Below are 17,952 nucleotides of genomic sequence, written 5' to 3'. Positions count from 1 at the left end.
GAGGGTTACGGTCCTGAGGAAAGATCTTGGGAGCCTGAGGAGAAAATCCTGGACCGTGACCTTCTCAGGACTTTTCTGACTTGTAAAAGGAGGGGGGGACCAAAGGGGGGAGTACTGTTATGTTATGCGCTCCGGCCGCATCACGCTGGCCGTGAGCGCATGGTCTTGTTACCTGATGCTGCCGGTGGTGCTGGGACTCGCATAGCGGGACGCGCCCGCATGTGAGCCCCAGTCCGTCACTCACCTGGTGCTTCTCCTGCCCCAGCTTCTGCCTTTCTGCTCCGGCACGCGTTTCCCTGTCCCCTAGGGTGTGCACATGCCAGAGCTGTAAGATTTAAAGGGCCAGTGCGCTCATTAGTGTAATTCACCTGTGGCTCATTGATAAATTCCTCCACCCTCCTCACTTACCTGCCGGAACTTTGTTGCCTTGTGCCTGAGAGAAAGCATTCCTGAAAGTTGCCTTACCGTGTATCTGATCCTTTGCTCTGTGACTTGACCGTGCTACATCCTGACTACGCTACTTTGCCGCCTGCCTTGACCTTCTGCTATCCTGACTACGAGCTGCCTTATCCCTCCTATGCCTCGCATCTCCTCAGCTGCCTGTGTGGTCGAGCCGTGCCAGGGGTAGCGACCTGGGTGCCGCCTGCCGCAGCAAGTCCATCCCGCTTTGCAGCCAGCTCTGGAGAAAACCAGCAGCACCTTAGACTCTGATCCCTGGTACGGTCCTCTGCCACACAGGTCCAGCGGATCCACATCCATCAGAATACCTGTCTTCTGAAACGTGAGTGTTACACAATGGAGATTTGTTCCTACTCTAGACAGTTCCTCAAATGGACAGAGGTGTCACCAGAGAACACTGTGGTCAGACAGAAAGGAAATTTAAAAAGTAAAGAACTTCCTCTGAAACATACAACAGCTGATAAGTACTGGAAGGGTTAAGATTTTTAAATAAAAGTAATTTACAAGTCTGTTTTACTTTCTGGCACCAGTTCATGTTTTCCACTGGAGTACCCCTTTAAAGCCATGTAACTTTTTGTTCAGTCAAACTGGTGATCACATGACCAAGTTTTATTTTGTTTCAGATGCAGACTTGCCGTACAGCTAAATCTAAGGAGGCTCAGAGTTTGCTGCCTGCCATGTTAGCAATAGATATCTCCTATCCAGAAAAAGAGACCGTGTTAGTGGAAAATGTTGAAGTATGTGTGCAAAATGAAGACCTTAATGTGAGTAAAAGGAAAATAGATGGAAGCTTTCCTGATGATATGATCATTGGCGAGTTCCTCCAGGTATCAAGGGATTCAGACAGCTTCACACAAATAACAGATGTAATAGATGACCTGTCGTTTCATGAAATGCCTGCAGATAGTAGCGGTGAGCTGAACTCTATGGTGTTTGCTGCAATAAATTCCATGCAAAAAAGTACATAGAGACAGAGATCGAACCACTATCAAGAAAGATCACAAACAATTTATTAGTAAATTCAACAGTGATCATAAGCAGATACCTCACTCTCTATTTACAGATGAGAGTGGTAAATATAAAAAACTAGAAAATGGACTCTACATACAGAACACTGATAAGGTACAGTGAATACAGTGCAAACATACACACTCTCACATGTTACATTTCTAATACGTTCTAATTTGCCAGAAATTAAAGAGGTAGTCCAGTGGTGAAAAATGTATCCCCTATCCTAAGGATAGGGGATAAGGTTAAGATCGCGGGGGGTCCGACCGCTGGGGCCCCCCGCGATCTCCTGTATGGGGCCCCGGCAGCCCACGGGAAAGGGGCGTGTTGACCACCACACAAAGCGGCGGCTGACACGCCCCCTCAATACAACTCTATGGCAGAGCCAGAGCGCTGCCTTCGGCAATCTCCGGCTCTGCCATAGCGATGTATTGAGGGGGCGTGTCGGCCGTCGCTTCGTGCGGTGGTCAACACGCGATATCTGACCAGCGAGCCGGGGCCCCATATAGAGAGATCCACTCTCATCTGTAAATACTGAGTCAGGTATCTGCTTATGATCACTGTTGAATTTACTATTAAATTGTTTGTGATCTTTCTTGATAGGCCTAATATATGTTAATGTCAGTAAAATGAATAAAGATGAAAGCTTTCCTGATGAGAATATAATTGGCAAGTTGCTTTAGATATCAACTAAATCCACACTCGGTGATAATCAGGCTTAGCTATGTTGTTGGCAGCGATAATTTCTGTGTAGATTTTATGCATTTTCTTTCATAGATTTTACTGAAGAATACATAAAAAAATATTATTCTTACTTTCCTTGTTGCTCCCATGGCAAACATTCCTTGACATAGCCTCCAGTCATTGTGTGACTGCTGCAGGTGGTTATTGGCTGCAGTGGTCAGATTTTGACACGTTTCATCTCTGGAGACTGGATGGAGAGGGTTAGAAAAGGGACAACAGGGGAGGTGAGTATTTTTTTCATCATTTTGCTGTAGATGTGTTGATAATCTAAAACATAATCTGCAATAACATGATTTTCTGGTGAATTTGTTCTCCAGTTCAGCAGGGAATAACCACAACAAATTTGTTGAAATCTGCACATTTTCAAAGTGTATGCCTTATATTTCTAATACAGTGGTCACTCAACATACGATGGTAATCCGTTCCAAATGGACCATCGTTTGTTGAAACCATCTATGTTGAGGGATCCGTGCAATGTAAAGTATAGGACAGTGGTCTACAACCTGCGGACCTCCAGATGTTGCAAAACTACATTTGCAAAACTACCATTGTTTGTTGAAACCCCTATGTTGAGGGATCCGTGCAATGTAAAGTATAGGACAGTGGTCTACAACCTGCGGACCTCCAGATGTTGCAAAACTACAACACCCAGCATGCCCGGACAGCCATCGGCTGTCTGGGCATGCTGGGAGTTGTAGCTTTGCAACATCTGGAGGTCCGCAGGTTGAAGACCACTTGTATTGGAGTTTATACTCACGTGTCCTCGTCGCTCCGGACCATCACCGCTCATCACCGCAGCCCTGGATATCGCCTTCCATCGCTGTCGCCGCGTCCCCGGGGTGTCCCCGACGCTCCGGCAAGGCCTCTGCTTCCCCAGCATCCTCGTTCTCCGTCGCCACCATCACGTCCCTACACACGCTGCTCCTATTGGATGACGGGATGGCATGCGCAGCAACGTGATGACGACGATGGAGAGCGCCGACGATGCACGGGATCCCGAAGAGGACGCGCCGAAGCCCTGACAGCAGGTAAGTAATCGTCAGCGGACCACACGGGGCACCGTAAACGGCTATCCGGTGGCAGCTGAAGCAGTCTGAGCTGGCGGATAGCTGTTTATGCGATGGCCCCGACATACAAAAGCATCGTATGTTGATGCTGCCTTCAACATGCGATGGCCTCTGAGAGGCCATAGTATGTTGAAATGATCGTATGTCGGGGGGGGGGGGGGGGTCACTGTACTTGTTTAATTAAAAGCTGCAGTGAAATTTTTCAGTGACGTTTTTCCAAAAATGCTGTGTAAAACCACATTTAGGCAAGGTTCACACTGTTTTTTCAGGTGTATTTCTTTTTTAGCTTGTTCATCCTTTAGGCGGAATCTTCTCCGCAGACATTGCCATCTATGAGGACGGCAATGTCCGCACGGTCAGGAATTCTGGAATTTTTCTGTCCGGGGCTTCCTAAATGTGAACCTATTCTTTCTGTTCTCATAACAAAGGACAGAATCATGCAATACTAAGGAACAGGCATACTCTCGGGGGAATATATCATTATGTCTGAAGGTTGTTGTTTTTTTTGTCGCAATGGTTTGATGGAGCCATTTTTTGAGCCAGAAGTTGTGACTTTTTATATGGAAGATTTCTATGGTTGCCTTTGGTTAGGGATTTTGTTGTGATAATGTATTTAGTATGTGTGACTGTTCAAAAAGGCACATTTAGCTGACACAACCAGATGCCTTTCAACAAAAAGATAACTTTGGAGCAATGACAGACAAAATTCTAACCAGAAAACAGGTTAAACAAACTGGCTGACCACAACCTGTTTTAATAAATTTCCCCCATGTTGTCCCATAATATCCTCATGACATTCAAAATCATTTTATTAGACAACAGTTTTCTCAATTACATGTTCTATAATGTTAAACCTTATACAGAATAAAGATATTTTTTAGAAGTTTATTCTAGAACTGTTGCTTATTTGCAATGTTTGTTTTTCTACTTAATGATTTATCACATTGCTTATTTACTTTTTTACTTTTGTTTATTCACATATTTATATACATCATGCATCCATAGAATATACTGGAAGAAAACTTTGTGGCTGAGGAAAGAAACATAGATCCACCTTTCCTGTTTAAAAATGTCAGCTGTATTCCCAGTATTTGTAGCCATCTTGCTAATGGGGAAGAAAAATCAGTCATACAGAAATCACCTCAAGACTTCAAGTAAGGAAAATATTACAATATTACTATATTTGTCTTATGTCAAATTTCCTACATGTAAGGAATAAAAACATATATATATATATATATATATATATATATATATATATATATGTGTGTGTGTGTGTGTGTTTGTATCTGTACTTTATGTATTTTATATTTTAAATTATGACCAAAAGTATGTGTAAATAAATGCCCCAGTAAGGCTAGATTCACACAGCCGTTCCTCCCCGTCTAGATTTTGTCCGTTATTGCCTCCTAAACGGATCATTCTATTAACGGGTGAAAACTGATGCAAAGGGATGCTATTTAGTGGCATCTGTTTGCATCAGTTTTTCATCCGTTAGTATCAGCTGTCTCCAGACTACTGCAGCCGGGACTACTACGACTCCCATCATGGAACAGACTTCGTTTCATTATCAGAGTAGTAGTTCCCTGGCTGCGGGAATCTGCAGGCGGCTGGGAGGCTAGATTAGTGCTTGTACTACTACCCCCATCATGGAACAAAGTCTGTTCCATGATGGCGGTTGTGGTACAGGGGCTGAGGGATTGATCGCACCGGGTCTCACTTCTGAGACCCAATGTGATCAGAAATTATTAACCAGGGGAGTGGGTGGCATGGTCTGCAACCCTGCGATGTAGATCATGTGCGTGTTTTACTTTCATTTTAAAATACCCCACTGGGAGCCCTGAATGGCCGAGGGGCTATTCAGGGCTCTCAGCTGGGTTTCTAAAGTCATTAGCGAGGATTGTAATGTTGCACTACATTGCGCTGCGTTCCCTGGATGCCCTTATGTGCTGCAGGAGGGTAAGATCTATAGGTAGTGCAGCAGTGGGCAATATACATAGCTAGCGCAGTGGGGGGCCAAACATATAGCACTATATGTATAATGCCCCCGCTGCGCTAGCTATGTATAATGCCCCCCTGCTGCGCTAGCTATGTATATTGCCCCCCACTGCGCTTACATATGTCCCCCCAGCAAGAGTATACATAAATCCCTTGCAGTTCTATCTGTGAATAGAATACTATCAGCAGCACATCATGCGCTGCTGATAACATGCTATTCACAGATAGCGCTGCCAGGGACATATGTGTATAGAAGCGCTGCAGGAGGACAGTTATATGTCTCTATATATCTGTCCCCCTGCAGCGCTTCTATACACATACTGTATGTTCCTCGCAGCGCTATCTGTGAATAGCATGCTATCAGCAGCGCATCTGCTGGCCGGGCAGTGGGCAGCATTGCGCTGCCTTTCCCCGCCAGCACCATGATGTGCTGCTGATAGTATTCTATTCACAGATAGCGCTGCGAGGGATTTATGTATGCGCTCACTGAGGGGACCTATGTAAGCGCAGCGGGGGGCATTATACATAGCTAGCGCAGTGGGGGGGCCTTATACATATAGCACTGTATGTCTGGCCCCCCACTGTGCTAGCTATGTATATTGCCCACTGCTGCGCTACCTATAGATCTTGCCCTCCTGCAGTGTATCAGGGCAGCCGGGGAAGGCAGCGCAATGTAGTGCAACATTACAATCCTTGTAATAATGACCTTTAAAACCCCGCAGGGAGCCCTGAATGGCCCCTCGGTGCTGGCCATTCAGGGCTCCCGCCGGGTTATTTGAAGATGAATGTAAAACACACACACGATCTACATCGCAGGGTTGCAGACCATTCTGCCCACTCCCCTGGTTAATACAGTGGTCCCTCAACATACAATCGTAATTCGTTCCAAATGAACCATTGTTTGTTGAAACCATTGTATGTTGAGGGATCCGTGTAATGTTAAATATAGGAAGGTATACTCACCTGTCCCCGCCGCTCCGGACCATCATCGCTGCCCTGGATGTCGCCGCCCATCCCTGTCACCGCGTCCCCGTGGTGTCCCCACCGCTCCAGAGCGTATCCACTGCCCAGGATCGTCGTTCCTTATTGCCGTCATCACGTCGCTACGCACGCCGCTCCTATTGGATGACGGAACGGTCGTGCGCAGCGACGTGATGACGACGATGGAGAGCCACGGCGATGCAGGGAATCCCGAAGAGGACGGTCCGGAGCGCCGGGGACAGGTAAGAGACCATCACCGGAGCACACGGGGCACCGTAAACGGCTATCCGGCAGCAGCTGAAGCAGTCTGCGCTGCCGGATAGCCGTTTATGCTATGGCCCCGACAAACAAAAGCATCATATGTTGATGCTGCCTTCAACATGCGATGGGCCATTGTATGTTGAAATGATCGTATGTTGGGGCCATCGTAGGTCGGGGGGTCACTGTAACTTTTGATCGCATGTGGTCTCAGACGTGAGACCCAGTACGATCAATCCCTCAGCCCCTGTTCCATGATGGAGGTAGTACAAGCATTAATCTAGCCTCCCCAGACTCCCGCAACATGGAAACTACTACTACCATCAAGGAAACAAGTCTGTTTCATGATGGGAGTAGTAGTAATCCCACAGCACAGCAAGAGTTTGCTGATTTCACTCCTTCAGAAGTAATAATGGTTGAAAAATGGATATTAAAAACTGGGTGAAAACGGATGACATTATATGCTCATCCGTTTGCCATAGACTTCAATGTAAAATTTTTAATATCCATTTCTATGCCGTTATTTTTGACAGAAGAAAAAATACTGCATGCAACGTTTTTTCCCCGTCAAAAAAAATGGAACAGGAAGGAAACGGGTGATAAAGGATTGTAAAAAAAATCCCATTGACATCAATGGAATTATTTTACAGCCGTTTGCAACCCGTTTAAAAAATATCAAACGGATTACAGAACAGGCATAAATTTACGGGGGCAGACGGCTGTGTGAACGAGCCCTAAACTGTTAAATAAATGCAGACTTGGACAGCAGAACAGCTGGGTGATCCACATGGGCAAAATTGTAATAGTTGACAACTGAACTAGAACATTCCATCATGGCTTCTGGTACTCAGAAGTGTAATTTCTCTGCACTTCCAGCTGGTCATGTGTTCATTTCCTTCATTGATGGTCACTGGTTATGACGACTAATGGTTGATATGTCACAGGGCCACATGACCTTAATCTAATCCACTCCTACTAGAGCCCTGCGTGGATGCGCTTCTGTTGTTAGAAACAACTTTTTTCCATTTGATACTTCCTTAAAAACTAAGCATTTTCCTAATTATACTCCATTAAAAAATGTAATTGCTACAGATGTGAAAAAAGGGTTTAAAAAAAGGCCACTAGGGGTCTCTGTCTTTCTAATTTTGCAAACGAACCCTGCAAATCCAGCCTTTTTGGTTCATCAAAGAAAAGGACCAAAATATCTGAGGGGAGGAGGAGGAAGGTGTGGTTATCTTCATGCAGTGCCTCAGAGCACATACAAGATCCAGACAGCTTGCAGACTTTAAGAAGAGAAGCATTTACATGCACAGTGACAAGCAATACTAGGTGCTAAACTATTATTTATATGCAGATTGGTTTCTTTTTGGTCATCTTATGAACTTATTTCTTGTGTATTTGCACCATATAGGTTTCACATGGCTGCTTTAGGGTTTTAAAAAGCATGCACAAAGCAGTGAAAATTTAAAAACCTTTATTTTTTGGGCCAAAATTTAGGTTTTTCTTCTGTCCTTGCACCTTTTAGTTTCACATGGCTTCATTAGAGTTATGTAGAGCATGCATCTAAGCCATATGCTTTGCAAATATAAAAATGTTTGTGCAGACCTCATGACAGGAGGGGGGAGGAGAAGCGCTCATCATACTCCAGGGGAAATGCCCCCAGCCTTTCAGAGAAATTGAGAAATACAGTAATACATAAATCAAAAGATATTCTACATATTAACACAAGTATATTATTATGCATACAAGTCTTAGGGCACATTACTACGCTGATGTAAGAATTTTTTTTTTCTTACTAATGACAGTTATGCTTTAACCCCTTAAGGACCGGGGGTTTTTCCGTTTTTGCATTTTCGTTTTTTGCTCATTGCCTTTAAAAAAATCATAACTCTTTCAAATTTGCACCTAAAAATCCATATGATGGCTTATTTTTTGCGCCACCAATTCTACTTTGTAATGACGTCAGTCATTTTGCCCAAAAATCTACGGTGAAGCGGGAAGAAAAATCATTGTGCGACAAAATTGAAAAAAATACGCTGTTTTGTAACTTTTGGGGGCTTCCGTTTCTACGTAGTACATTTTTCGGTAAAAATGACACCTGATATTTATTCTGTAGGTCCATACGATTAAAATGATACCCTACTTATATAGGTTTCATTTTGTCGGACTTCTGGAAAAAATCATAACTACATGCAGGAAAATTAATACGTTTAAAATTGTCATCTTCTGATCCCTATAACTTTTTATTTTTCCGTGTATGGGGCGGTATGAGGGCTCATTTTTTGCGCCGTGATCTGAAGTTTTTAACGGTACCATTTTTGCATTGATAGGACTTATTGATCGCTTTTTATTCATTTTTAAATTATATAAAAAGTGACCAAAAATGCACTATTTTGGACTTTGAAATTTTTTTGCGCGCACGCCATTGACCGAGCGGTTTAATTAATGATATATTTTTATAATTCGGACATTTCCGCACGCGGTGATACCATATATGTTTATTTTTATTTACACTGTTTTTTTTTTATTGGAAAAGGGGGAGTGATTCAAACTTTTAATAGGGGAGGAGTTAAATGATCTTTATTCACTTTTTTTTCCACTTTTTTTTTGCAGTGTTATAGGTCCCATAGGGACCTATAACACTGCACACACTGATCTTCTATGTTGATCACTGGTTTCTCATAAGAAACCAGTGATCAACGATTCTGCCGCATGACTGCTCATGCCTGGATCTCAGGCACTGAGCAGTCATTCGGCGATCGGACAGCGAGGAGGCAGGAAGGGGCCCTCCCGCTGTCCTGTCAGCTGTTCGGGATGCCGCGATTAGCCGCGGCTATCCCGAACAGCCCGACTGAGCTAGCCGGGAACTTTCACTTTCACTTTTAGCCGCGCGGCTCAGCTCTGAGCGCGCGGCTAAAGGGTTAATAGCGTACGGCGCCGCGATCGGCGCTGCGCGCTATTAGAGGCGGGTCCCGGCTTCACTATGACACCGGACCCGCCGTGATATGACGCGGGGTTACTGTGCAACCCCGCGTTATATCAGAAGAGCAGGACCAAGGACGTACCGGTACGTCCTTGGTCCTTAGGGGGTTAAGGACCCAGCCAATTTTCAGTTTAGGACCCGGCCATTTTTAGCACTCTGACCACTGTCACTTTAAGCATTAATAACTCTGGGATGCTTTTTCCTTTCATTCTGATTCCGAGATCCTTTCTTGGTGAAAAATTCAATTTTTTTGGGAAAAAAACTGAAAATTTGACATTTTTTTTTACTTTGAAGCTCTCTGCTTATAAGGAAAATGAATATTCCAAATAAATTATATATTGATTCACATATAAATTATGTCTACTTTATGTTTGCATCATGAAGTTGACATGTTTTTACTTTTGTAAGACATCAGAGGGCTTCAAAGTTCAGCAGCAATTTTCACAAAATTTTCTAAATCGAAATTTTTCAGGGACCAGTTCAGTTTTGAAATGGATTTAAAGGGCCTTCATATTAGAAATACCCCATAAATGACCCCATTATAAAAACTGTACCCCTCAAAGTATTCAAAATGATATTCAAAGGTTTGTTAAACCTTTAGGTGTTTCACAGGAATAGCAGCAAATTGAAGGAGAAAATTCTAAATCTTAATTTTTTATACTGGCATGTTCTTGTAGACCCAGTTTTTGAATTTTTACAAGGGGTAAAAGGAGAGAAATCTTCCTAAAATGTGTAACCCAATTTCTCTCGAGTAAGGAAATACCTCATATGTGTATGTCAAGTGTTCGGCGGGTGCACTAGAGGGCTCAGAAGGGAAGGAGCGAAAGTGGGATTTTGGAGAGTGAGCTTTTCTGAAATGGTTTTCGGGGGGCATGTCACATTTAAGAAGCCCCTATCGTGCCAGAACAGCATAAAAAAAACACATGGCATACTATTTTGGAAACTACACCCCTCAAGGAACGTAACAAGGGGTACAGTGAGCCTTAACACCCCACAGGTGTTTGACGACTTTTCGTTAAAGTTGGATGTGTAAATGATTTTTTTTCACTAAAATGCGTGTTTTCCCTCAAATTAAATTTTTTTAAAAGGGGTAATAGGAGAAAATGCCTCCCAAAATTTGTAACCCCATCTCTTCTGAGTATGGAAATACCTCATATGTGGACTTCAAGTGCTCTGCTGGCGCACTACAATGCTCAGAAGAGAAGCAGTCACATTTGGCTTTTGGAAAGCAAATTTTGCTTAAATGGTTTGGGGGGCATGTCGCATTTAGGAAGCCCCTATGGTGCCAGAACAGCAAAAAAAAATAAAAATAAATAAACACATGGCATACTATTTTGGAAACTACACCCCTCAAGGAACTACACCCCTCAAGGAACTACACCCCTCAAGGTATAGTGAACACCTCACAGGTGTTTGACTACTTTTTGTTAAAGTTGGATGTGTAAATGAAAAAAAAATTTTTTTAACTAAAATGCTGGTTTTTCCCCAAATTTTACATTTTTACAAGGGGTAATAGAAGAAAACGACCCCAAAAATTTGTAACCCCATTTCTTCTGAGTGTGAAAATACCCCATCTGTGGACGACAAGTGATCTGCTGGCGCACTACAATGCGCAGAAGAGAGGGAGCGCCATTGGGCTTTTGGAGAGAAAATTTGTCCAGAATTGAAGGCCACGTGTGTTTACAAAGCCCCCATAGTGCCAGAACAATGGACCCCCCCACATGTGACCCCATTTTGGAAACTACACCCCTCATGTAATGTATTAAGTGGTACAGTGAGCATTTACGCCCCACAGGTGTAATTTTTCATTTGCACAGCCCACTGTTCCAAAGATCTGTCAAACGCCAGTGGGGTGTAAATACTCACTGCACCCCTTATTTAATTCTGTGAGGGGTGTAGTGTCCGAAATGGGGTCACATGTGGCGGGGGGTCCACTGTTCTGGAACCACGGGGGGCTTTGTAAACGCACATGGCCCCTGACAAATTTTCTTTCCAAAAGCTCAATGGCGCTCCTCCTCTTCTGAGCATTGTAGTGCGCCAGCAGAGCACTTTACGTCCACACATGGGTTATGTTCTTACTCAGAAGAAATGGGGTTGCAAATGTTCACTAAAATGCTGGTGTTACCCTAAATTTTTCATTTTCACCAGGGAAAATAGGAAAAAAGCCTATTTACCCTTGTAAAAATGAAAAATTTAGGGTAACACCAGCAATTTAGTAATTTTTTTTTTTCATTTTTCCATTTTTGAAGAATTTTCATTAAACACCTATGGGGTGTTAAGGCTCACTATACCCCTTGTTACGTTCCATGAGGGGTGTAGTTTTCAAAATGGGTATTTATTTTTTTGCGTTTATGTCAGAACCGCTGTAAAATCAGCCACCCCTGTGCAAATCACCAATTTAGGCCTCAAATGTACAAAGTGCACTCACTCCTGAGCCTTATTGTGCGCCCGCAGAGCATTTTCCGCCCACATATGGGGTATTTCCGTACTCAGGAGAAATTGCTTTACACATTTTGGGGGTCTTTTTTTCCTTTTACCGCTTGTGAAAATAAAAAGTATGGGACAACACCAGCATGTTAGTGTAAAATGTATTTTTTTTTTTTTTTTTTTTTACACTAACAGGCTGGTGTAGCCCCCAACTTTTCCTTTTCATAAGGGATAAAAGTAGAAAAAGACCCCCAAAATTTGTAGTGCAATTTTTCCCAAGTACGGAAATACCCCATATGTGGCCCTAAATTGTTTCCTTGAAATATGACTGAGAGCGCCATGCGCATTTGAGGACTAAATTAAGGATTGCATATGGGTGGACATAGGGGTATTCTATGCCAGTGATTCCCAAACAGGGTGCCTCCAGCTGTTGCTAAACTCCCAGCATGCCTGGACAGTCAGTGGCTTTCCGGAAATGCTGGGAGTTGTTTTGCAACAGCTGGAGGCTCCGTTTTGGAAACACTGCCGTACAATACGTTTTTCTTTTTTATTGGGGGGGACAGTGTAAGGGGGTGTTTATGTAGTGTTTTACCATTTATTTTGTGTTAGTGTAGTATAGTGTAGTGTTTTTAGGGTACATTCGCACTGGCGGAGGTTTACAGTGAGTTTCCCGCTAGGAGTTTGCGTTGCAGCGAAAATTTGCCGCAGCTAAAACTTCAAGCAGGAAACTTACCGTAAACCTGCCAGTGTGAATGTACCCTGTACATTCACATGGGGGCAAACCTCCAGCTGTTTCAAAACTACAATTCCCAGCATGCACTGACAGACCGTGCATGCTGGGAGTTGTACATTTGCAACAGCTGGAGGCACACTGGTGTGAAAACCTTCAGTTAGGTTCTGTTTCCTAACTCAGTGATTCCAACCCCTTTGCCTCCAGCTGTTGCAAAACTATAACTCCCAGCATGTACTGATCGCAGAAGGGCATGCTGGGAGATGTAGTTAGGCAACAGCTGGAGGTACGCAACTACAACTCCCAGCATGCCGAGACAGCTGTTTGGGCATGCTGGGATTTGTAGTTTTGCAACATCTGGAGGGATACAGTTTAGAGACCATTACACAGTGATCTCCAAACTGTGGCCCTCCAGATGTTGCAAAACTACAAATCCCAGCATGCACAAAGAGCTGTCTAGGCATGCTGGGAGTTGTAGTTTTGCAACATCTGGAGGGCCACAGTTTGGAGATCACTGTGCAATGGTCTCTAAACTGTATCCCTCCAGATGGTGCAAAACTACAAATCCCAGCATGCCCAAACAGCTGTCTGGGCATGCTGGGAGCTGTAGTTTTGCAACATCTGGAGGGCTACAGTTTAGAGACCACTGTATAGTGGTCTCAAACTGTAGCCCTCCAGATGTTGCTGGGCAACTCACCGGCTTCCATAGGATCCAGGGAGCCGGAATCGCCGTCCTCTTCTGCTGCGGATCTCCGCCACCGATCGTCGCTGCCGCCAATGGGTAAGTTGACCACCGGCGCCGGTCCTCCTCGGTTTCCCCGTTCTGTCCCGCCTATTGTGGTTGGGCAGAACGGGGAAACCGAAAGTTAACCCTCCCGCCCACGATCTGCTATTCGTCGTCGCTTCTAGACGACCAATAGGAGGGGTGGCACCCCTGCCACCTCACTCCTATCCCTTCAGGGGGATCGTGGGTGTCTTGGACAACCCCGATCCCCCTTATTTTCTGGGTCACCATAGACCCGAATGACCCGGAATAGCCGCAAATCGCCAGTGTGAATTCACCGGCGAATTTCAGCGAACACCGACATGGGGGGGTCTGATGACCCCCCCTGGGCAGTTGCGCGGGGTGCCTGCTGGTGGGGACCAGAATTCCCACGGACGTAGCGGTACGTCATGGGTCCTTAAGACCCAGGGTGTCATGACGTAGCGGTACGTCATGGGTCCTTAAGAGGTTAATCCAAATCTGCTTCTGCAACACATGTGTCTAATCCAGCCTGCTCCCAAGAAGATTTTGTTACTGAACGGAGCTACTGAAGGGGTTCTTTAGTTCTGTATATACGAAGGAAAAGGCCGGGCCAGTACTGGTAACACATCATGTAATGTACTGAATTGGATTAACCCCTTAAGGACCAAGCGTTTTTCTATTTGTGCACTTTCATTTTTTCCTCCTTACCTTTTAAAAATTATAACTCTTTAAATTTTGCACCTAAAAATCCATATGATTGCTTATTTTTGTGCCACCAATTCTCCTTTGTAATGACATCAGTCATTTTATCCAAAAATCTACAGGAAATGGAAAAAAATCATTGTGCGACAAAATTTAAGAAAAAGTACCATTCTGTAAATTTGGGGGGCTTCCCTTTCTACGCCGTTTGTTTTTCAGTAAAAATGACACTTTATCTTTATTCTGTACCTCTATATGATTAAAATTATACCCTACTTATATAGATTTGATTTTGCCGTACTTTTGGAAAAAATCATAAGTACATGCACGAAAATTAATACATTTAAAATTGTCCTCTTCTGACCCCTTTTAACTTTTTTTTTTTTTCACGTATGGGGTGGTATGAGGGCTCATTTTTTGCGCCGTGATCTGAAGTTTTAATCGGTACCATTTTTGTTTTGATCGTACTTTTTGATGGCTTTTTATTCCTTTTTTATGGTATGAAAAGTGACCAAAAATACGTTATTTTGGACTTTGGAATTTTTTTGCGTGTACGCCATTGACCGTGCGGTTTAATTATTGATATATTTTTATAATTCGGACATTTCTGTACATGGCAATACCACAAACGTTTATTTTTATTTACAGGTTTTTTTTTGTTTGAATTGGGAAAAGGGGGGTGGATTCAAACTTTTATTAGGGAAGGGGTTAAATTATCTTTATTCACTTTTTTTTCACTTTTTTTTTTTGCAATGTTATAGCTCCCATAGGCTACCATATATGTTTATTTTTTATTATGTTTATATATTTTTTATATGGAATTTGGGAAAAGAGGGTGATTTAAACTTTTAATAAGGAAGGGGTTAATGTGTGTGTTTTAACCCCTTAAGGACCCAGCCTAAATATACCTTAAGGACCCGGCCATTTTTTGAACATCTGACCACTGTCACTTTAAGCATTAATAACTCTGGGATGCTTTTACCTTTCATTCTGATTCCGAGAATGTTTTTTCGTGACATATTCTAGTTTATGTTAGTGGTAAAATTTTGTCGATACTTGCATCATTTCTTGGTGAAAAATTCCAAAATTTGATGAAAAAATTTAAAATGTTGCATTTTTTTAACTTTGAAGCTCTCTGCTTATAAGGAAAATGGATGTTCCAAATAAATTATATATTGATTCACATATACAATATGTCTACTTTATGTTTGCATCATAAAGTTGACATGTTTTTACTTTTGGAAGACACCAGAGGGCTTCAGAATATAGCAGCAATTTTCCAATTTTTCACAAAATTTTCAAAATCGGAATTTTTCAGGGACCACTTAAGTTTTGAAGTGGATTTCAAGGGCTTTTTTGTTAAAAATAACCCATAAATGACCCCATTATAAAAACTGCACCCCTCAAAGTATTCAAAATGACATTCAGAAAGTTTTTTTTAACCCTTTAGGTGTTTCACAGGAATAGCAGCAAAGTGAAGGAGAAAATTAAAAATCTTCATTTTTTACACTCACATGTTCTTGTAGACCCAGTTTTAGAATTTTTACAAGGGGTAATAGATGAAAAATCCCCCCAAAATTTGTAACCCAATTTCTCTCGGAAATACCTCATATGTGGATGTCAAGTGTTCGGCGGGCGCAGTAGAGGGCTCAGAAGGGAAGGAGCGACAATAGGATTTTCGAGAGTGAATTTTGCTGAAATGGTTTTTGGGGGGCATGTCACATTTAGGAATCCCCTATGGTGCCAGAACAGCAGAAAACCCCCACATGGCATACCATTTTGGAAACTACACCCTTCAAGGCACGTAACAAGGGGTCCAGTGAGCCTTAACACCCCACAGGTGTTTGACGACTTTTCGTTAAAGTCGGATGTGTAAATGAAAAAAAATTTTTTTCACTAAAGTGCTGTTTTTTCCCCAAATGTATCCTTTTTACAAAGGGTAATGGGAGGAAATGCCCCCCAAAATTTGTAACCCCATCTCTTCTGAGTATATAAATACCCCATGTTAGGATGTAAAATGCTCTGCGAGCGAACTACAATGCTCAGAAGAGAAGGAGTCACATTTAGCTTTTGGAAAGCAAATTTTGCTGAAAAGGTGTTTGGGGGGCATGTCGCATTTAGGAAGCACCTAGGGTGCCAGAACAGCAAAAAAAACCACATGGCATACCCTTTTGGAAACTACACCCCTCAAGGAGCGTAACAAGGGGTACAGTGAGCCTTAACACCTCACAGGTATTTCACGACTTTTTGTGAAAGTTGGATGTGTAAATGAAAAAATATTATTTTTTCACTAAAATGCTGTGTTTTCCCCAAATTTTACATTTTTACAAGGGGTAATAGGAGAAAATGACCACCAAAATTTGTAACCCCATTTCTTCTGAGTATGGAAATACCCCATGTTTGGACGTCAAGTGCTCTGCTGGCACAATACAATGCTCAGAAGAGAAGGAGCGCCATTGAGCTTTTTGAAAGAGAATTTGTTTGGAATGGAAGTCGGGGGGCATGTGCGTTTACAAAGCCCCCCGTGGTGCCAGAACAGTCGACCCCCGCACATGTGACCCCATTTTGGAAACTACACTCCTCACAGAATTTATTAATTGGTGCAGTGAGTATTTACACCCCACTGGCGTTTGACAGATGTAATGTAATTTTTCATTTTCACGGATCACTGTTCCAAAAATCTGTCAGACACCTGTGGGACGTAAATGCTCACTGTACCCCTTTTTACATTACTTGAGGGATGTAGTTTCCAAAATGGGGTCACATGTGGGGGGGGGTCCATTGTTCTGGCACTATGGGGGCTTTGTAAACACACATGGTCTTCAATTCCGGACAAATTTTCTCTTCAAAATCCCAATGGCGCTCCCTCTCTTCTGAGCATTGTAGTTTGCCCGTAGAGCACTTTACATCCACATATGGGGTATGTTCTTACTCAGAAGAAATGGGGTTACAAATTTTGGGGGGCTTTTTTCCTATTTTCCCTTGTGAAACTGAAAAATTTAGGGTAACACCAGCATTTTTGCGAAAAATGTTTTTTTCTCATTTCCCCATCCAACTATTTTGTCAAACACCTGTGGGGTGTTAAGGCGCACTATACCCATTGTTACGTTCAGTGAGGGGTGTAGTTTCCAAAATGGGGTCACATGTGGGTATTTCTTTTTTTGTGTTTTTGTCAGAACCGCTGTAAAATCAGCCACCCCTGTGCAAATCACCAATTTAGGCCTCAAATGGACACAGTGCGCTCTCACTCCTGAGCCTTGTTGTGCGTCCGCAGAACATTTTACACCCACATTTGGGGTATTTCCGTACTCAGGAGAAATTGCGTTACAAATTCTGGGGGTCTTTTTTTGCTTTTGCCGCTTGTGAAAATAAAAAGTATGGGGTAACACCAGCATGTTAGTTTAAAAAATAAAAAAAATGTTACACTAACAGGCTGGTGTAGACCCCAACTTTTCCTTTTCATAAGGGGTAAAAGGAAAAAAATAACCAAATTTGTAGTGCAATTTCTCCCGAGTACGGCGATACCCCATATGTGACCCTAAACTGTTTCCTTGAAATACGACAGGGCTCTGAAGTGAGAGAGCACATGCGCATTTGAGGACTAAATTAGGGATTGCATAGGGATGGACATAGGGGTATTCTACGCCAGTGATTCCCAAACAGGGTACCTCCAGCTGTTGCTAAACTCCCAGCATGCCTGGACAGTCATTGGCTGTCCGGAAATGCTGGGAGTTGGTGATTTGCAACAGCTGGAGACTCCGTTTTGGAAACACTGCCGTACAATACGTTTTTTATTTTTATTGGGGTTGACAGTGTAAGGGGGTGTATATGTAGTGTTTTACCCTTTATTATG

General features: G+C 43.0%; 1 protein-coding gene across 10 annotated transcripts in view; it reads left to right on the top strand.

Moving 5' to 3' along the window:
• The window catches only part of ANKRD31 (ankyrin repeat domain 31), a 556,774-nt gene that overhangs the window by 206,471 nt on the left and 332,351 nt on the right, over positions 1 to 17,952 (top strand). For all 10 annotated transcript variants that reach the window (XM_056540136.1, XM_056540152.1, XM_056540124.1 and 7 more), the window contains 2 exons: positions 1,083 to 1,223; positions 4,284 to 4,432. In XM_056540136.1, coding sequence (XP_056396111.1) covers positions 1,083 to 1,223; positions 4,284 to 4,432 — 290 coding nt within the window. The remainder of the gene's footprint in view (positions 1 to 1,082; positions 1,224 to 4,283; positions 4,433 to 17,952) is intronic.

Source organism: Hyla sarda, chromosome 1 (genome assembly GCF_029499605.1).
Source record: "Hyla sarda isolate aHylSar1 chromosome 1, aHylSar1.hap1, whole genome shotgun sequence".
Classification (NCBI taxonomy): domain Eukaryota; kingdom Metazoa; phylum Chordata; class Amphibia; order Anura; family Hylidae; genus Hyla; species Hyla sarda.
This window is presented reverse-complemented; position numbering and strand designations above follow the sequence as displayed.